The sequence below is a fragment of the Phoenix dactylifera genome, chromosome 17 (genome assembly GCF_051530095.1).
Source record: "Phoenix dactylifera cultivar Ajwa chromosome 17, Ajwa_hap1_PhDact_Kaust_v1.1, whole genome shotgun sequence".
Lineage (NCBI taxonomy): Eukaryota > Viridiplantae > Streptophyta > Magnoliopsida > Arecales > Arecaceae > Phoenix > Phoenix dactylifera.
Genome location: NC_143206.1, coordinates 18,366,806 through 18,389,004, shown reverse-complemented (window position 1 = coordinate 18,389,004; position 22,199 = coordinate 18,366,806). Strand labels below are relative to the sequence as shown.

The 22,199-nt window shown below is 37.1% G+C and overlaps 1 protein-coding gene and 1 long non-coding RNA gene across 2 annotated transcripts; both read right to left on the bottom strand.

Annotated features, from left to right (window-relative positions):
• Positions 1-1,200: 1,200 nt before the first annotated feature.
• LOC148699682 (uncharacterized) lies at positions 1,201-1,579 on the bottom strand. The gene is made up of 2 exons (XR_015974300.1): positions 1,470-1,579; positions 1,201-1,370 (listed from the first exon to the last, which is right to left on the bottom strand). It is a non-coding gene; the product is annotated as an uncharacterized LOC148699682 (long non-coding RNA).
• A 377-nt stretch (positions 1,580-1,956) lies between these two features.
• On the bottom strand, positions 1,957-22,028 carry HEXO1 (beta-hexosaminidase 1). The gene is made up of 15 exons (XM_039133069.2): positions 21,429-22,028; positions 21,259-21,342; positions 19,767-19,802; positions 17,921-18,032; positions 17,722-17,792; positions 17,455-17,585; positions 12,579-12,595; positions 12,304-12,352; positions 11,192-11,292; positions 9,874-9,933; positions 6,474-6,507; positions 4,053-4,151; positions 3,873-3,932; positions 3,476-3,726; positions 1,957-2,343 (listed from the first exon to the last, which is right to left on the bottom strand). Exons 1-15 carry the CDS (start codon positions 21,774-21,776, stop codon positions 2,168-2,170), a joined length of 1,629 nt encoding a protein of 542 aa, XP_038988997.1. The 5' UTR covers positions 21,777-22,028; the 3' UTR covers positions 1,957-2,167.
• Positions 22,029-22,199: the final 171 nt, after the last annotated feature.

The following is a 22,199-nucleotide window of genomic DNA, read 5'->3' as shown; positions in this document are numbered from 1 at the left end:
TGACACGATGCCTACTTTTCTTTTGGATGGAACCTTTCAGGATCCAGCTTATAACCGAACCGGAGGAAGCGAGTGGAGGGACCATCGGATTCGTGGAGCCGCCCAAACGGCCGCAAATGATGGCTAAATAACATTTCAGTAAATAATAATGGCCAAACAATTAAACCGGTAAGTCAGCTGCAGAGATTTTTTTTGTACATCAAGTATCAGTACGGACATGTCTATCGTGCACGGCCAGTTCATTTAGTGCGCAGCTGCCTAAGTGACACGTGCTAACAGGTCCGGATCATAAAGCTGAAAAGAGGTGAAAAAAGAGCAGCGGGGAACACGGATGTCACCAGTGTTCCCGTCTTCCACCCCCGTCTTCATGATACATATTATATATATATATGTATCAATCTAAGCATATAATCGAAGTAAGAACAAACTTATTTCCAATCAACTGCCAGCAATATTAATTTATATATATATATATATATATATATATATATATATATATATATATGTTTTAAATTTTAAAGTTAGCTCTGGGAAGCAATAAGATCGTCAGATCTTGGGCCCCGTTCAGGGTGGACCGTAGTATATATATACTTGTACCTATGTATATAGACGGAAGCCCGATTGGATATCTCTAAGATTATCTCATTGCCGTACCCACCTTTTCCATATTGGATTTGTTAGTTTACCGGGCTAATTCGCTGTTAAAACTGGGTCCAGCGTTCAAGCGAGTCAGTGATTTGATTAGATTATACATTTCAATAATTGCCCCCTTAGCAAGCATTTTGCATCTGCCACGTGCATCTGTTCTATATCAGCACACCACTGTATGGGCACATACCCTGCACTGTCTGCACATGGGAGAAAACATAAATTTTTTTATTTTATTTATTTTTCAATAAGGAGCAGCGGACTTTGCCAGATCTCATAAGAACCGGAAAGCAAGCACCGAGAGCGCGTGCAGGACGAAAATAAGCTATAGAAAGCAAGAGATAGCTGTTGTAAAGGATTAGGTTAATAAAGAAAATAGTGATCGGGTTAGGATAAGAACTTTATAGATGAGAACATATAGGAGAACCGTGTTAATCAAGTTTTACTTATGAAAGATAATGAAAAATTACCCCCAAAAGAAACCAATCATAGTATCGTCAATAAATAGTTCTTTTCATCATGAACAAAACTAGCAGACACAAAAATCTTACGTACTTTTTTAATATGATATATAGATAAATTCTCATGAAACGCAATTTATTACATTTGAGGAGATTGCTTGATGTTTACAACACAAGTATCTCTCTCTCCTAGCCATTTCATTATATTCACTGTTTCATCATCGCTTGGAATGACACTGTATTGCAGTAATTCTTATTTTCCTGAAACAGCTCCCAGAAAAAAAAAAAAAACACTCTTACAAAATAAAAACAGCAGCAGATAATCTCGATTGTACATGCATTATATAAACAACCCACTACCTGGAAACAACCACCAAGTGGCTCAAAGTTATTTTAATCTCATCAAGCCAAATAACTGTCTAATTTAGCCCATCCACGTTGGATCATTTCTAAGGCTCCAAGAGAATGCTGGTTAAGATACAAAATAAATTCTTTGAGATATAAAATAAAAAACTTTTTCATATTTTAATCCAAGAAGTTGAGACATGATTGCTTGTACCCTTATTTTCTACTTCTTTTCAGTCCCAGCATGAACAAAGAGCCTAAATATACAGACCGAGAGACAGATAGACAGAGGGAGCGGAAAAGGCTGATAAAATGACTTTGCAAAATGGCCAAGTATTTCATATAATGCGACCCAAACGGAATAATGTGATAGTTTTACAAAGTATAAATCTGACAGATTTGAATCGCTCAACAAAGTACAGTGAAGCATTACTTTTAGCTATACGGCATACTAAATTTAGTCAATTCACATGAAAGTAGCAGCAGCAAGATCATAGGAAAATTATTTGGAACCGTAATGTTTATTGACGTACGTCTGGTATATTGAATTACATTACGACAATAAACAGCAGATCAATAACCATACACCTACAGAAATCATAAATAACGGACTAAGTAGAGACTCTTCATCCATACCTTACAGCAGATTCAAGATTAATGCACGACACTAGGCCCAATTGGGCCTTTTGTGCATGTCTGTACAGCACCTCAGATTATTGAGCAAAGCATGAACCGGGACCTATTGGGGGTTGTCGTGCAAGACTATTGTTGACTGGGGCAGCTGCAACTCCACGATGATTCAGCAAACATCTAAAGTAATGTAGCCGGGGCAGCACAGTCGAGTTTAGGTTTCCAGCGGAGGTGGCATCTAATGGACTCCACAAGCGCTCTACAGTAGCCATTCATAGGCATGCCAACAATGTAAAAATCATCTTACTGGCTCCAATAATCAAGGGTAATGAAAAAGATATCGACTTACGGCAAGATAATATGAGCAGCCAATGCAAAATATAAGGAGAACGAAATACACTGAGATGAAAACATGGGAAAAAGTGCACCATCACCCTATGTATAATTATGGTCTCAAGTTGATGAAGTTTCTGGTACTAGCAGGATCATAATCATGACAATGCAAGTCCATATATGTAACATGTTAGTACCAACAGGATCATAGGCGGTAACCTATGCTGTGGAAATCTTTCAAAGGTCATCTAATGTCTTATTGTATTGGAAAAGATAATGAACTAGCCAATGTCAAAATATTATTAAATGGAAATATATAAAGGTGGAAGGTACAGGGAATATTCTTCCATAGATGGATAGACAGAGATTCAAACATATTCAATTTTAACCCCTTTCAATCTTCAATCTAGTTAACCCTGCTCGCATTACTTGAAAAAATAAAGACAGAAATGGACCTATGTAGCATGGCATTTAGTTAGCCATTTTGAGCATCCAAGAGATTAGCCTCAAGATGCATGAGTGCTTAAATCAAAATTTCAAATCTGCATCTTTTTTCAACTTGCAGGCATCTAATGCTTTTCTAGAAGTCCTGGCTAAGAAGATTTTAATAGCCCAATGAATTTTAGTTTTCATTGATATGATAATTAACTATAACCTGTAAGAAATGTTAAAATCTCAGTTTAGAATGAATCTTAGATGATCTATGTTTGAGGTTAATTAATTACCAGAAGATTTAGTAGTCCGATGAATTTTAGTTTTCATCAATATAATAACTTAATTTAACTGATAATCTAGAAGAAAGGTTAAAAACTCAGTTTAGAGCAAATACTAGATTATTTATATCTGGAGATTAACTGGTAAAGTAATTACCAGAAGAATAATTGTTAAAAACACTAAGGAATTATGATACCAGACTTCTGCCAAGTAAAGTTATCCGCATGGATCCATAAACTAAGACTAGGATGCAGCTGCCTTCTTAGTACATTGGATCATGACAAATAAGCTGTAACTTCTATGGACATTCTTATTACAAATTACTATTTTCATCTCTTGCATACCTGCAGCTGCAGCAGCACGTGGCCATATTGTTTGTTGAACAACAGATGTATCAGCTGTCTCGCCCCACATGCAAACCTCTCCCCCAAGTACAAGTTCTTGCTGCAGTGTACTATTTATTCCATCCAATGGTTCACTATTATAGAAATCCTCCCATGGAATATCCAGATGATCAAGGTACCATACACCTTGGTTGCTGACAATACATCTAAAACCCTTTGCAACAGCTTTAGGGCAGACTCCAGGACCCAACCTGCAAGATATCAACACCCAATCAACATTTATGGAAGAACCAAGCATTGAGTATCTAACAAACAGAAGGAAATGGGATGTCAGACTTAAAAACAAGCCCCATCAATTGCTAAATAGGAATTAAGGATAACAAAGTTAACAATATACCAGTTATGTATAACCGTTTGAGGATCAAGCTTTTCCTTGAATGCGTTGAAGGTTTCTTCCCTGGGAAAATGTGAAATGGGTACATTAGAAAGTTCATATTTTCATGGCCTTTCTCTCTCAACTCTCTGGAAATGATGATGATTTATGATAATAAATAATCGAATAGATAAATAAACACACCAGTTAACCGGGATCCAACCAAGATCAATTGCTATCTCTTGAGCCCTCAATACAAAATACTGATAAGCATCCTTTGTAGTCATGTTGTGTTCCTGAAGCCTGCACATACATTGGACAGATTCATGGAAAAGCCATCAATTATGCTTCTGAAATAAAATGCTCAAAATGACAAAAACCACAAGTCGAACCCTTTTCTCAGGAAGAAGACATGGAAGTCACATAGGCAACACATTAATTATTTGACTGTAAATGGTCATATCCTAAATCGAACAATGTATTTGAAGTTTGGATTGTTAGACTGATGGTTACTAATTAAGAGCAATCCTCTTCACAGATCATAAAAGAGAAAATAGCTAGCGTGGTTGCAGCCATGGAAATGGTTCTGGAACTCAAAATTCCATCAGGAGGGAGGAGGGGAGGGGTTACCATAGCAGCAATTTTGCGTTTTATGCACATATAACTCTACATCTTTCTACTATAGTTATTATCTCTTGAAGCTGACCTCTTTTTGCTAGACGTTGGGATACAAATAAAGTTAACAGAAAAAACGTGGCATAATCTTACCGGTCGGTACCATACTGGTCAGTACAAATAAAGTACCAGAAAAAATGTGGCATAGTCTTACCGGTCGGTACTGTACCAATTGGTATGGCAAATTTTGACATAAACTAAAGGTTTTAATAGCTAAAAAAAACAAAATCAACATCTCTAGTTACAAAAACAGTTAAAACAATTAGAAAAGCTGGAACTCAGTAGCATCAGAGGAGAAACACTGTAACTCTAATAAAGCCTTTCTGGAGGTTCTATGAAACCCAAGCTAGTGAAACCAAGGAGGTACTTAAGCATTTCCGTGAAAATCCTTGTTTTTTTGATTTCTTACAATTTAAGAGACTTAAAATAATGGAAATGAAGGGCAAATTCCTTCTCTTTATAGTCAAATCACTTCTTTACCATAAATAAACAATAAACTTTAGCTAACAGATTTCTCAATTAAATTATATCTTCCATTTGCAATTGTATGTACCTCTTTACTATATACTTGGTTGCTTAGTGATTTAAGATTTTATTGGTAATTGCATTTTTGCTTCTGCATTTCATGCATAAGATGCTCTATTGTTATGTAGCACTATTAACTGACATAATGCTTCACTCATTTTTTCCTACCAAACTAATCATTCAATCTTCATCAAATAAGTACCCATTCTTTGATATCATCGCTGCATTGACCATGATGCAGGAATTTTTGGGCTTTCAGCTCTTGATAAGGCCATTATCCTTACAAGTGCTTAATAATCTTGGATTCATGTAAAATATGTTGAATTCTGTAGTTTGAGAACATCTTAGTAACAAGACCAGGAATTATCTTGGACTAACCGGCAGAAATATTTAAAAGAGGTGCACTTGAGGAACCATGCACCAAAATAAAAACCGAGTTAATTACCACAAGTTTGTTAAAGGATCTTTGATCTTTTGGAGGTACCTGTTGACCCTTATCCTGCATAACTTTAAATGAGTTTCCCGGTCTACTCCAAGGTACTAAAAAGTAAAAAGTTTAATGTCAACCAAGAATTTTGATGTTAAGATATAGTTGCTTAACTGATTACAATGATTTTGGCTACTAATTGATGCACGGAAAGGCACATATACAAGATCATTTGCAGGCAATTATCAAATAATAATAATTAGTATGAACATTTAATCTTATAGAATAGAAGGTCGTTTTAAGTGGCTCTTACAACATATAATTCTACTGATTGAACCAATGAATGGAAGGCCATTAGAATATTCATATCGGGCTTGAAATATTAAGGAATACACAATGAATGTTCCTTCACAAATTTTTTAATTAGTGTCATAATAAACAAAATTACTGTAAAATCACCAGGAGACTTGATTTTTGGCTATTTGTGTGACTAAATGGGTCAATTAATTTAAGAAAGTAGATGGAAAGTATAGTTTCTTATCTGTAAGCGAATTTATAGAAAATAAATAAATTTTTTGGAAAGTATGCTATATAAATCAACATCTAGTCATTTCTTGATACTATCAAACTTTATGCCAATCAAATTCTATCAATTGATAAAAGACAGATTATAAAACATCCAAAGTAGTGCTCGCCAAAGCAAACTTGTGGCTATAAAGACCGAGTACAGACACAAATGATATAGCAAATGATAAAACTTAACACATAGATTCAACTGAATATAGCTACATTATAAACCCTTCTAGTATGATTTGGCACTACATTGGCTACTGCAAAGGACAAACTTCTCATGTAACATAACAAATGACTGAAGATTTCATAAATCCATACATGTTTACAAACTTTAAATTTAGTATTGTTCAAGTTGCATGTTCTGGCAGTAACAATAACAGAAAGCAAAAAAAATCTAAATTAATATGTATGAAAGAATCTCATACCACTGCTTCACGTGGGGGGTTGAATACCAGCAATCTGCCAAGCATTGAACAATTTAATAAGGTGCCAGGATTTCAATTACAGAGATCAGGGATATTACCAATATGCAAGTCAGATTAGCAATTTTCAGCAGTATTTGTATAACTAATATGCCGATGTCTACCGAACATATATATATTATCCAGATGAAAATTAGCAGCATTTTAGTTTTAGCTCAAGATAGAGCAGGAAATAAAAAGTTTGAAACCAAAATTTAGATCCAGTCCCTTCAAAAACATCTCCAAAAGAGAGGTTTTCAAAGTACATATTTTACAGAAAGAAAGGTTGATATAGTGCAAAGTTACATTAAAGAATTGCAGACATAAACAAGAGAGGTCTTGTGTTTCTTCTGAAATAATATTTTTGTGGTTCACATTGCACATAAGGTGTTGATGGTGTCTCGCCACCAAAAAAAGTAGTGGGAAACCTGGAAATTAAAGAAATGTAGCTTTACCCATATAATCAAAACTCTTAATTTTTTGTTCCATGCTAATCTGTCTTCTGCATTGCTTTTGGTAAGACTTATAATGGTATCTCTCCATCAATCCAACCCTAAGAGATAATCTAACAAGGCTAAGTCAAAGATGAGAAGAGAACAATCTATTCTAATTATATAGACCAAATACTTAACATTCTATCCAGTTAATTAATTATATCCTTCACTCAATCCTTGTAATAACCCTTTCATATATCACAAATCAACCCTAACTACCTAAACATGTTAAAGTTTTTCCTTCTTTCTAAAGGCAATATTAACAAGGAGAGTAGGTGGACATATCTGCATTAAATTCTAACTTACTGAGCATAGGAAAATAAGATATGCTGTCCTGGGATTTCTATTGAAATATGTGGCATGGGAGCAAAGCAAAGGGTTTATTTGAGTCCCCTGCAAGGAATAACCTGTAATATGATAATCAGGCTCAATGAGCTAGTTTCATTTATATAGCACAGGGCAGGTTAGCAGAACTGAAATATGCTTGCAAGGGATGATCAGATCATTAGGGTTAGAGCTTGGGATAAGAAGCATTAGAATTTTTTATTGGTTCAGTGCCAAGTAGATACTTGGGATTTTAAGTCAGATCAAAATCATGATTTGCATAAAGAAAAATCTAGTAGTTCAGAAAGTCGTGGCAGTAAACTATTAGAAAAAGGAGAAGAATATAGATTTGAATGTGATCATTTTTGCTCAAAAAATTTGATCTCTTCTGCAAAGTGTCAGTAGATAAGAAGAACAAGGGCAGTAAGGAAAGCAGGAGGAACATAGATGGAGGGATTGGTTGAATAGATCTAAATAGCCAGACCAAACTTTGCAGTAAATTTCTATCTTCAAAAATAAGTCAAAAACATGCCCCTCAATAGAATCATAACCAAGGTTTTGAATACCGTGGGATGGGGTCGTCCTAGTTTTCTATCAAATGGGATGCCCCACGTACCGACACCCAAAACAGTGGATTACCTGTCTTGGTCCATTTCCCAACCTATTCTGTCCCAGCACTCAGGATGATAGGATGCCCCGTTGTCTCACCAATACTTGAAACCTTGATCATAACCCCATATTCGATAATCCAAAATGCACAATCTGACCAATTAAAGTTCTAGTAGGACTCTACATTATAAAGGAACAAAAGCAGCACTTAACCCATCAACCTATACCATTCTTATCTGGTCATCTGGCACCTAAACCTTGTCTAATAAGTAAACAAATAAATGGAAGAGAGAAAATACAACCTGGCTAATCAAAGATCTTAACACTTCCCAGTTGACCTTTAGAACTATAAAACATCATTTAAAAGATTAAATCCTAGATGACACCCAGGCAGACATATAAATAGATAAAAATATGTTTATTTATGTGCATTTATTGTACGCAAACATATAGGCATACACCTACCTACACATCTCATGTGTTGTTTAAGTTGGAGCTTCAAAACAAGGATTGCTAAACTATAGTCTTTGAACCCGTTCTTGAATCAACCCTGTATGCTCCTGTACTCATTTCTTGTGCCATATTAAGTTATGTGCAACATAAAATTTATCCATTTTCCAATTAAATTTCTAGTATTCCATGCTTTGTACCCACTCCTGACTTCTTAGGGCAGGGTGTCCACTTCTATCTCCTCTTCCTCTACCTTCAGCTAGGATATGTAGTTTATACTACTGGCTTCCGCTCAACTCTTGGATCCCTTTTGATGCTCAACAATGGTTGTAAGTTTCTCAAGTAGCATGCCCCCTTTTGATGCCACATGTATGCACACAGAAACTTCACAATTGCAAGCGCACAGACACACAAACAACATCCATCCACATGCGGAAAGAGAGAGAGAGAGGGACAGAAAGACAGAAGTGGGGGGGGAGGAGAGAGAGGGGGGGTGGATGGACGGAGGGAGGGAGGGGAGGAAGTTCACTCACATCTGAACATGTAGAACTTGTGTTTTATTCAAGATTATAAGCAGGTCTGTAAGTTATGATGATGGTGTATTCTTGTTCCTATTTATGTGTGGGCAATAGAAGCGTTCAAAAGGAAACCAAAACAAATATTCCTTGAGAATGAATAACTTTTCATGCTTTACCGATACATTCAGCAACACATTTTAGGCAGAAACAAGAAGCAAAGATAAAACCAATACTAAGTTTAAACAAAAAGTACATGTTGTCTTTTTTTAGAGTAAAAGTACATGATAATAAGTCATTTCAGTATATTAAATATTTCAGAAATTGCATGGGGTAACTTGTCACTTTTTTATGAAATCCAGAGGACAAAATTGTTTACTGGTGCTATTCATTTAAAGAAACACTAATGGTCAAAAATTAGTTCCCATCTATAGGTTACCTATCACAAATATTTTTTAACTTCTGCTAGAGTATCGATGTTCATCATACTTGATGTAAGATTAAGTGTCTAGAATTTTTTCCACGGCTTTGCCCTCTGTTCCAGATATAAGATGTGTTGGCATGTTGGTATGTAAATCATGTTTGTCAAGGAAAGTGGAACAGTTACATCATGTTCCTCAACTCATTGTACTCAACCATAACCCAATGTAGATATCCACAACAGTTTTACATTAATTTTGATTTAAAACAGAGTTTCCATGTTATAGCAGCAAAGATAGAGTAACAACAGCATCACTCTTTGTAATCACATTTCAAGATGTTAAGCCTTTGCTAGAATAGCTTGCTCATGCCATTGAAAGAAATGCTAAATTTGCATGACTGAATATAAAGTTACAGGTCTTTAACTATGATTAAGTTTATTTAACCAAAGCAGTCATCTCACAAAAAGAACAACAGTAAAAACCTTCTCACAAGCAAAAAGGTAATGCACATCAGTTTGTGTCGAACTGTCAGTAAGAGTGACCAACTAACCTGTATTTACTTCATCCCCTCCCAGGTGAAACAGGCCAAATGGAAAAATTTTTCTCATGTCTGCAAAAGAATATCGGGTCAAGATCTTATATAATAGTTCATAGCAAAACTAAAATTTTTATGCTGTCAAATGCAGGGCTTTCCCAAAAGATAATCACTAAGCTTCTGAGGAACCAGACCAAAATACAGTGAGTTCCAGGTATGTCCAGTCTAGCTCTATTCCTTCAAATTATGTGATATATAGATGTTTCGGTTGGTCTAGACCTGAATACAGATCTGTTATGATATCTAAATGAGTAAATGTTGCTATGGACTGACTCCAGCATTAAAATCAATGGAAGGTTATAGCTGATATATGAGACTGCTATATGGTAATGTTATTAAGCCTAATATACATTGTTGACCCTTAAGCTTTTAGGGTCAACTGGTTAGTTAACAGAGGTTTCTACACCAATGTCATTAATTATATAGTCATAGTTCATGAATTTCAGCCAGGCACCCTGCGAACGTAGAGCCATGTTATGGACCATTTCCAGCTCAGGGCCAAATGGAGTTTGCTCAAGCAAGATCATTGATCAAGGTTAATAATAACTCATCCTCATTAGCTTGGGGTACTATCAGGTCCTTGTGTAGTTCTTTCATCTAGTTTTGTTTGGAATTTAAATATGACACGATTTTGCATCGGAAGAATGGACTTGTTCAGCATTTTCTAACAGAATTACTGTACAACAATTATTTTAAATCCACATAGAATTTTCCAAAACATACAGTAGTTGCAAGATTGGTTAGTCGTGTATAATGCTCTTATAGATGACCCATCCAACTTCACTTACTGCTCATGAGAGGGCATTCATTCATTGTAATTGCATACTGATGCATTTGTTACTAACAAATGCATTATTATGCAACCCATCCAACTTCCTTCTCCTCGAGCATCATTTTAGATTAAGCAAATTTTGATTTAAATAAATATATTCAAGTTAAAGTTAAAACTGTTGTAATTTAGAGGATTACTTAGTTGATTAAGAAGTATATAGAGGAACTATAATTGGGAAATGTTCATAGAAAACTGCATCTTACTGCATCAAGGAAGAGAGGATTAGATTCCAATGACATTTTCTTATTTGCTTCAAGTTTTTGCAGTGGCTGTCACTGTTTGGAACTTTTTGAAGCGATTTATTTTAACCACAAGATGCTAGAGTGTTGTAAAGTAGACTAGTAATATGAAAAATGATAAAATGCACTAGATTAATATGCTAGTCAAACTGTACTGTTATGCCTTTTTTCAAAAAGAAAAAAAGAAAGAAAGAAAACTGACCAGTCAGGATTCCAGAAATCACTTCAAATGTGAAATTTTTTGCGACATCCAGGGGCTCGGTACAGTTACAAGAAGGCCAAAGGTTAGGGTAACCAACACCCCTGTGCAAAACATCAAATATGTTCACAAAATAACGAGTACAGCTCTACAGATGGAGCAGTAATAGTCATATGACAGAAAATTGAAGCCTTAAATCTAGCAAGATCATATGAACATCTTTCATACTCATAGAATCCATATATAAGGGTAGATCCAAATTTCTGCAGAAAAAAGGTGGATAATTAAACCCCAGAATTTTAACTAATACATTCTTTTTTTCATGAATAAATTATTCTTTTTAATTAATTATGTTAGAGCCATTTACTTAAAAAGTTTATTATTGTGAAAGCTACCCATTTTTTCACCAAATATGCCTGAAACAGTTCATTGTTCATGAAACTACAGCATATTTGTAAGCATATGTTTGCCCATATCATTCATATTTGGTATAGATAAAAAAACTATACACTTCAATTTACAAACAACATGGAATTGAGATTATATTTGGCTTTTGGACTTACAACTTGTACCTTAAAGGCAAAGTTGGTGCCCTTGTACCTGCCAGCTGGCCTTTTATGTCTCATGGTAAGACCATCTCACGCCCAAAGTTGACCACCAAATATTTGGTGCCAAATCAAAGTGTCAAGATCAGGTCCAGAGAGAGGGTGGAGGGTGGAGGAGAGGGCATTGGCAAGTTTTAGACTCAAACACCTCATAACCACATTAGACATTGAATGATCAAATTCACTTGTTCAACAATGGAAGACAAAAACTTGCTTCCAGAGACCCAACAAACAAAACTAGTATTAAAGATATCAAAGACAAAAGTTTGGGACGGTGGAGAAGACAACAGGGGAGAGAGAAAGAAGCTTGGTTTGGCCCGTGGGAGAGGGGGGGTTGGTGTGGATTGTCACTCTTAACAGCCACAGCTTTTGTCATACAGTAAAGTCGCAGTACCTCTCTTTTCAACATTCCAGCCTGAAAACTGTTTTGGTCTTGCTGTTGTCTCTTTAGGATCATAAAGCATTAAAAAAAACATAATCATACATCAGAAGTTGTTAAAGTATTGTTACCATGATTCTGCATGCCCAGGGACGTCAATTTCTGCCATGATGTGGATACCTGAAAGAAAACAATTAAAGCAGCTAGAGTAATTGATATCTCATCACTTCTTAAGTGACAGGCAGTAACAATCCCCATATGCATCAAATAATAATTAGGAAAATGATGATCTATGCCATACGACCTACTGATCTATGCAATATATACTTGTATCTCATAGGACAAGAGTTGTAGTTTACGGTTACAAAATATGAGATTGAAGTAAACAAAAAAGAGATCTTGATACCTCGTTTCTTGGCAAAGCTGTTCACCACAAGATATCCATGCAAAAATCAGAGAAAATGCAAATATTAGGCCAACAAATAAGTAAATAATGATAAGTCAAAGAAAGATCTTAAGCAAAAAACTAGCATATGAAAGAAGTGCAAACTCAAATATGAATACTAAGAATTTTCATTAATAAAGATAACTTGTATGTGAAACATCAAAACATAGAAAATGTAGAAGGATGTGCTTCATAAAAGAGTAAATATATTAACAGAGTAGGGTTCAAAACATGGTCTGAACCAAGACTTAGTACAGGGAGCATGCCGAGTCTTAGTACGCCGAACTGACCACGTATCGAGTGTACCAACATTGCACGAGCATGGTACTGAGATGGCAAACCTTGGTACAAAATATAACCACGTCAAAGATAAAGCGATTTCTACAATCCTGATTAGCTCTTATTAATAAAAACTGATTTCAGAGCACTATACAAAGGTGACATAAATGTGACATCTTTTCCTTCTTATTGGAGTAATACAATATGTCAAGGTTTGGACTACTACACCAACTTCCGTGGAAATTCTCATCACATCTGGAAAAATGCAACCAACCATGGAAGACATGGAACAGGCAACCTCTCAGTGCAATCATCATGGTCCTTTGGACCTGAGCAACCAACTGTCCCATGTTTTCCATGATCCATGTTTCTCTGTGTATTTAAATTCTGTGAGTCTTGTAAAATACATCTTTAAACTTATCATATTCTTATTCCTTGTGAGGATGTAACATAAACCAGAAGATTAAGATCAATACTAGACAATTTTCTTTCACTAAGATTTCTCAGGATTCCTTCTATCTTCTAACTTTGTCCATCTCAAATGCCATCTTAATCCTTGATCAGAATCTAAACATATCATTTCTGTCTTATTTTTGACTGGGCCACTTTTAGGGTTTTTATCATTTAAGCATTTTCCACCAAACCTTGGGCCATAATGTATTATCATGATCCCTGTAAACCCACTATTTCCAGAATTAATTGCATTCATTAACGTTTTTTTGCCTTCTTCACTGTAGAGTGGTCTTTCTCGGAACCTTCCTGGATGCTACTGATGTTGGTGCTATGTCCAAAATATTGGTTTGACTCTATATAGCTTTATCTTTGTGTTAATTATGAAACTGGTTGTTGTTGCTTGGATCTTCGCAGATTATGTTGTTTATTGGGCTCAACTTGCCCGACATAATAAATTACATACTAAACTATTTATATCTGGCATATTTGACTTCGATCCTATGCACTATGATTGTCTCCAGGCCTGCCATCAAAGTCTTGATAGTTTGATATGCACAAACAGTGACTCTGATACCTGCTTTGTTGAGCAGGATGACTGCTGGTCGCTCTTCTTCTTTCAGCATTACCTAAGGATTCAGCTATGCTTCATCCTGTGTTTAGTATTTAATGGTGGCTCATCTTTCATGAGCATCGTCTGCTTGTATGCTGGTATCATCTTACTACATAACCATATTGCTGTCCTGAGACATTCCACATTGTTATCAGTTGACTTCGACAATTAGCCATTTGGTTGCTGGTCAACTTTTTTAGCCAGTTCATCATGCCACTTTGAAGTGCTCTATTTAATTCGCACTTGCCATGTTACATTTGTCTTTCTTTCTTTCCTTTTCCTGAAGAAAGTTACCATTTTATATTGTCAAGGGCCATTAATCCACAAGATCTCCACACAAAAGGTTTCTAGGTTGATGCTCTATGCCATTGTGAAACCTAGTACTCCAGCATATATCAAATGGCTTTAATCACTTCATCGGTTGCCATTTTGGTTCTATATAGCTTCTCTTTTAGTATCATCTCAACCAATTATGGACTTCCTTCTTCACCATCATTTGCACCATGGATTCAAATATCGCCGAAATGGGATGATGCCATCGGTATTATGTCATTCCAACATGGAAACAGGATCGAGACAGGGACCCAATCACTGAAATACAGCAGAAAAGGGATGAATCATGCTAGAGAAGGGGAAGAAGCCTACAGTTGGAGTAGGAGCAGGGGCCTCCAACACGTCGGCTCGCAGCATTCATGATGGTTTTTTGGTAACTTCGCCATTGCCTCTCACCTCGAAGCCAAGGTGGGGATTTCAACAGTAGCTCAGGAGGGAGAGAGAAAAAAAGAGATATACCAGAGAAAGAGAAAGAGGAGAGATGGTGCATGGCAGCTTCATAAGGAGGAACGCTACTGGTCCTGATGGCTTATTAGGGGCTTTAATACCCAACCGGTGCTTCAATATCCACTTCATCCTTGAAGTCCAGTGGAAAAGCCGGTCTTGGGGTGATAGGGAGACAACTCATCCCGAGCATCAAGACTTATAATGGTACTTGAGGCATACTATTCCACAAGGAAACTAGTACACCTCCGTATCATGAGATTTAATTTGCACCTTTATCACTTTAATTTATCAGCTAATCCTAGCACTCATACCCCTCCTTCCGCAATTCACGCTTAGGAATCATTGTAGCTTGTCAGCATCTAGCAAGGTTTCCATATTGGCCAAGATCTCAGGGATGTCAATTTATACCAATGTCGGCCAACCATCAACATGGTATTATCAATATCTTGTCTTAGATAAACTGAAATATCCCGGTATATCAAATTGATATGTTGATATGCCATCAAAATTTCAGCCAATATTTCTGAATCAAGATTTTATCACATCCAAGTGATTATTACTCAACATTCAAATTAATTTCTTAAAATAGCACTTAATGCCTGCATTGCATTTGTAGGCAAAACAGTAACCAACCAAACATTGAATAAGACAATACTCAATGGTTCACAAGTCGCTGAATATTTATTCTGTAAAGGTTTATTTGACCCAATTGTACCACGTAATCCATTAAAAGATGTTCAGAGTGAGTTATTTCAGCCCCACGGTTTTTTTCCCTAAATCAAAATTTCTAACATACCTTACCTGTTAAGATTTTGATTCTGAAATTCTAAAATACCTACCGAGATCCTAGGATATCTTGGCCTTCCCTTTTTGGCCAAAGCCTCCTTCTACCCAGTATCTCAGACCATCTTGGTATTTGTGACCCACTTAGATGGCCGAGTTCAAAACCTTGACACATCGTACACTACTTATCTGGTAACACTCATACCATTGTTGCTATGCTACCTCCTCTTTTCTTCTCTCTTCCTCAGCGCATCTACTATTCACCACATGGTTGATTCAATTTTCTCATAAAAAAATCATTTCAATTGGAGATAAGGGATGTTCGAGGTAGTTCATCATAATATGAATGTCACAATATATTAAAAAGTTTAGTAAAAATATCCATTACACTATTTTTTCCTATGAGTGTACACATGCATGATATGTACATAATAGTATGTATTTTCAGTTCTAGTGGCATCATACCCATAGGGTATATTTCATCGCAACTGCCCGAATATGTAAATATTCATATTTCTAGGCTGACTTTAGCCCATCACCAATGAAAAACAGATCAGCACTTTTTGGAAAGTCAAAGGCTTGAGCTCTGCACTTAGGCCCTGACTTCCCAAAAACCAAGAACACAGAAATAGCAACTTTTGCTGAAACCCTAATTTCAGGATGTCAGTTCCAACAAAACACATCTGTAGTGTAACTCTTTCAGCTATATGTGTCAGCTTCACGACTTTCACATACATATAGACTTGTTCATTGTACAACAATAACAACCCAATGAGGAACACTAAATACAAGTTGAAATGGGATTCTGGAAGGTTTGTGCTATTAGAGAACAAAAGAGACTCAGATAGTTAGACCTGACATGGGAAACTACCCATTTTTTTGGACCTAGAAAAAGAGAAACAATTGTGAACTAGATTTCACAGTCAACCTCAAGGCTCAAGCCAAAAGAATTAGCCTTGTTTATGCTTTTGTTTAATAATGTTCACATCAAGGTCCGCCGTACCGGTACCGGTCGGCGTACCGGTGGCCGGCCGGACCGGTACGGTACCGGTCCGGTCCGGTACGTACCGGCTGGTACCGGTCCCGTACCGGCCGGTACGCGGTGGTTTCAAAAACTACAGCGCGCGGCGCTGTGGTTCTTAAAAAAAAAAAAAAATCGTACCGGTGCGAACCGGCCGGTTCGCACCGGTACGAGGCCGGTACCGGCCAGTACGGGCTCCGAACCGGCCGGTACGGGCCCGAACCGGCCGGTACGCACCCGTACCGGCCGATTCGGATAAAAAACTGAAAAATACCGGTTTTTTATCCATTCCGGTACCGGTCCACGGCCGGACCGGTACGTACCGGCCCGTACCGGCTGGTACGGCATTCCATGGTTCACATAGTGCCTCAAAAATAGGAAATGGGCCCAAAAAAATAGTCTGATAAGGTCATAAATTTGTTGCCCGACATAAAACAGTTCCTAGATAGCTGGGTGCTCCACATGCAATTTCTGAAGAGTTTTACAATAACAATGGATAACCCATTGTTTTAAAAAAACAATGAAGATAACTCACAGGATTTAAAAACATCATATGTTAATTTAATTTATAAGAAGAATCATCATTAACAACTGAAGCAATTGTCCACAATCTTATAAAAAAACTCAATGTAGAAAGAGTACTTATCAAAACTAAATTAGTAAAAATTTCACAGAAATAACACTCAACAGAAGAAATAACAAATTTAAGAATATTTGAAATTCTTAACATACTTCTGACTAGAATATTACAAGTTTTCTGAATACTGTGCTTTTAAGGATGAAAATATTTAGAATGTTTAAGCAGATAGTCAAGTTAGCAGCACACAATGAGAGCTTTTAAAGTATAGAACCCCAAAAGAGCATAAACCTCCATACTGAGAAAAATGTGAAGAAGATGACAAATGACATACTCAACAACTTCATATGCATCCTCAACAGTATATCTCTCCCACTTTGTGTATGAACCTTTCCACAAATCTGGAAATGAAGGTACCTCCAAAGGAAAGGATTGTTCGTCTATGATGTGCCAGTGAAGAACATTCTACTGAATGCCATTCACAATATCAGTAGATGGAAAAAAAAGTCATGAAATGTGAGACGGAAAAAGGAAAGAAGGAATGAGAAGAAAAAAATGGTGGAGTTGACCACTCTGACTTTACAAAAGGAATACTTCTTACCATTTTAGCATACGACATAGAGTCAATCACTTGCTTGATCACACTTAGTGGTAGGTAATGCCGCGAGGTATCTGTAAATGAGTACAAATACACACAAAATGGAGAGTCATGTACTTTTAACATTCGAAACACTAAAAAAAAAAGAAGCAGAAAAAAACAAAGTAAATTTGTGTGATGCACAGCACAATCATTTTCTTACCAAGAAGAAGCCCGCGAAAAGCAAACCGTGGTTCATCTTGAATGTACCATGGGGCCTTGTACACTTCTACAGTTTTAGTTTCATAATTAAGTATACACAATTGGCTGAATGTCTGGAAACAATGAAGTTCAGTCAGAAAGGAATTTTCAAGCATTTGTATGTAGTGCAACAAGTTGCACAATGTAGTGCATCGAAAATAAGCTACCAAAACTGACCGTTATTTGGCATACAGAAATAGCAGTTTCAAAGAGGAAAAAAAAGGTAGACACTCATTAGGAGCTCTGAGAACAGTATTCCTATGGATATGCATGCTCTGTGTGTATGCGCACATGTATGCGCATATATCCAACTTTGAACTGGTGATAATGAAAAATTTCCAAACAGAATACATGCACAACAGGAAGAATCCAACAGTTGCATTAGCATTTAACCTCTACACTTACCCACCACCAACATTTAGTATTATTTTATCTAAGGTTCGCCATCTCGGTACGCCATCCATACCGGATACCGATGTTGACCTAGTATGGTACGCCCCGTACTATTCGGTTTGGGCCAGTACGGCATACCATGATTTTATCAATATATATTGTATATGCACATATACAAATACGGGCATATGTGTGTATTACATATAGTTAGAACTTCTTTCGTGCAATAGCAGTCATGCACATTGGTTAACATCAGAAAACTTGTCATCAATTACAGGTTCCAAGATGTTCCTTGCCGCACAACCATTTCTGGCAACTTCCAGATTACCCTTTGGCAACCACATGAAGAACATTGGAAATATTTGAGTCCTTGGCATGTTAGTAGTAGAGTATGATGACTAGAATAACAGAGGGTCACAAATTTAAATATTACTACGAAAAAAAGGATCCAAATTTTCTGGAACATTTAAGAAAACCCTAAAGCCGTCATATAGTTAAACTTTGCTGGCCGAATAAGTGAATCTTGGGTTATAATAGAACCAATTGGTTGCATGATGACATGGTATGACAATATGGCACATGTAATATCGATGGGATGATTAATAAAAATAGCCCAAGATTTGTAGCATGAAGAGAAGAGGCATGAGAAGGACTTCAAAATGGGTCCTATGATCCTATCTGTTTCATAGTGATTGAAAGCTTTTAACATATGAATCAATGAAAAAGAGCTGCAAGAGCAATGATTTCCATATATAAGTCACCAAAGATTGGATTCTGGAATAACATTGTTAGTGCATAGGGATGGTTTTTGGAAGGTGGAGAGGGCACTTGGAAGATATAGATGAGAAGGATCTTGGTCATGCACATGAGAACATGTTCTATGGATTGTGGGATGCAGGTCTGGCCAAGGATGGCACAAAACAGAATCAAGTAAATGCACGTGAAGCTGCTATAGAATAATACCACATTAAAAATATGAGTAGTAAGTTTTATCCATGGCTGTACAGTACAAATTCTATAAGGTGTAGAATAGGGCGGCAAACAGTCCAAGCCATCCATGAGCAGCTCAGGTGTGGCTTGATAATGGCTTGCTTCTGCTCAGCTCAGTTAGAAGATAAGCCAGGCTCAAACAAATTTCAAAAATTGGCGCATAAACAAGCTGACCCTGAACATAAGTGGCTTGCAAAAATAAAGGAAAGCTCAGCTCGACTTGTTAAAAGCTCCACTTCGGTCTTTTATGAACCAAGCTTGAACAGATTTTGTTGAGCTAGGCTCAAGCTCAAGCAGCCTTTTTATATATCAAGCCAAGTCCAAGCAGCTTTACACTTGGCTTCAGCTCATTCGCACCCCTGGAAAATGATTCAATGTGAAACTCATACAGCAAAAGTTCTATAAACATCAGTGTTCATGCATACCTCTAACCCACGCATAGCCCCATAAATAGTATTGGCCTGCAACAAAAGAAATATTCAAGAGACATTAACCCATATTAACGCATCTGAGGGACATATGCAGATTGTGTACATAAAGAACAAAGTGTTGTTAAATCAATAGTGAAAAAGGTAAGATTTGAGAGATGAACAGTGAAGTTCATTACAAAATAGGAAACAATAGGAGTAACATTCTTATTTTTTATTCCCATCGATTATGAATTTCAGAAGATAAATTATAAAACAAATTATAGTTTTCTGATTAAATGTTTTGTAAATAGGCTTGACACGCGAACAGACTTTAAGTGACAGCAGATATGATCAAAGATTCAATCATTGAATATAACAATAAAATAACAATTAACATTTACTCTTACTTTTCTCAAAAAGTAACACTTATTCTTACAAGATAATACGATACGTATAGGAAAAAATGATTTGTTTTTTAGTAGACAGCTATTTTTAGATCATGATGATAGGCAACTTAATCAAACAAAGAGCTTACTTTATGTTCAGATTACATCTTACAGATAGCAACTTTTTACCAAACAGGGATGGTTTCCCTAACTTCTACATAAAATTGATTGAACTTAAGAAATAATCAGAATAATAATCAATTGTCAAATAGCAATATAATGTGTTAGTTACAAGATATATCACATAAATGATTCTGTACTTGCATATTTTGTCGTTTGTCAGGAGATATGAAAAGAAGCTGTCAGTTGTTCAAACCAATAAAGTGGAAATTATTCATAATAGAACTCAAAAAACATTATTGTTTGGAGCTTGTAAGGATTAGTTTGGACCACTGGTGTTTGTCTTATTTTAGATATTTCCAACATCATGTGTAAGATTGCCTACTTTCACTACTCCAATCTTGGGGAAAAAATCTGCCTCTGCTCTTATTATTTGCCATGATCAATATACAAAAAAAGCAACCTTTATCTAATCATTTCATGGTCAGCTACAGGGCACCCGCTTCACCAACAGTTCTGCTTGAAGACACTGACAATTCGCACTAAAAGAATATGTGCTTCTAACAAAGATTCCAAATCTTAGAGTCTCAGGAAACTCTATGAATCCATCACATCATCAAATGAAAAACGAATTACATCGGTGCATCAAATCAAGTACATAGTCCAGAGTCAAAGCAATTACTGGTTGCAAATAAAAGAACGTTAGGTTCCAAATTAGATCAGAAATCTTAACGACTCAGGAAACTGTTTAAATGAATCAAACTATCTTATTAAAGACAGAGTACATAGACGCATCGATTCAAGATCGTAAGCCATAGGCCAAAGAATTATAGGGAGCAAATCTTAAACGAGTCAACAAACGGTTCGAATCCCACTAAGATGAACGTGATCCAGATAAGATTACTGGGACAGGAAAGGAGTATAACGACGCATCAAATCAAGAACGTGATCCAGATGTCGAATTCTTTTCAAGAAACAACATCAACAACTATCTTCCATACCTCGATCGTAGCTCCTCGAAAGATCGAAAGGCGCCCTTCGCCACCCACGTAGAGGGTGTAACTCTCGTCCACGCCTAATTGAAGCTGCTCGCCAGCGGATCACATCACGTCAGAACCCGAAGAACCATAAGCAAACGAATCGAGAAACCCTAAAAACCGAATGCTCCCACCGTTTCGTTATCGGACGAGACGAACACAGTCAGCTCGCTGACGTCGTACACCCCCGACCACCGCCGGACGGATCTGGCCCACGGCTTAAAGATCAAATCCTTATACCTCTCGAACGCCTCCTTCAAGATGGTGGAGTTGTTCCCCCCGGGTCCTTCGAGTCGGAGAGCCAGGTCGGGGTCGACGGCCAAGGTCCGGTCGCCATGGCGGAATTCTTTGGGGAGAGGCCAGATGTAGACGGTGGAGTCGTCGAGAGCAGCGGTGGAGTTGCGAAACCTATGGGAGGGAGACGAGAGAAGGAAAAGGGAGAGCAAAAGAAGAAGAAGAAGAAGGACGGGGAGGGAGTTCATCGATTTGGGGAAGAAAGAGGCTCCGGGGCAAGGAGTGCCGGCGGAGAGAAAGATCTCCGATGAGGGCGGTTTTTATAGTGGGATTACGAACTGGAGGAGGGGACTGGGGTGACAGCTGGCACGAGGAGAGGTTATGATCGTTTCGGCTCGGGGATCGGACGATGGCTGGCGTACTGACACCTGCGTCGGTGGGGCCTGCCTCGCTGTATGCGTCCGTTTCTTCTCTTCTATAGTGGTTGGTGGGGGAGGAGTAACGTATTAGGTGTAACCGACGGAATATTTATATGACTTCATACTTGGTGTCCGATGTGATGGTCTTGTGAGACTGGTAGTTCTTCTCCTCTCTAAGTCGAAACAAGAAGCGGAAGCAATCTACGAGGACACGGCCAAAACAAAAACAGGAGAAAGAAAAGGCTGGGAAAG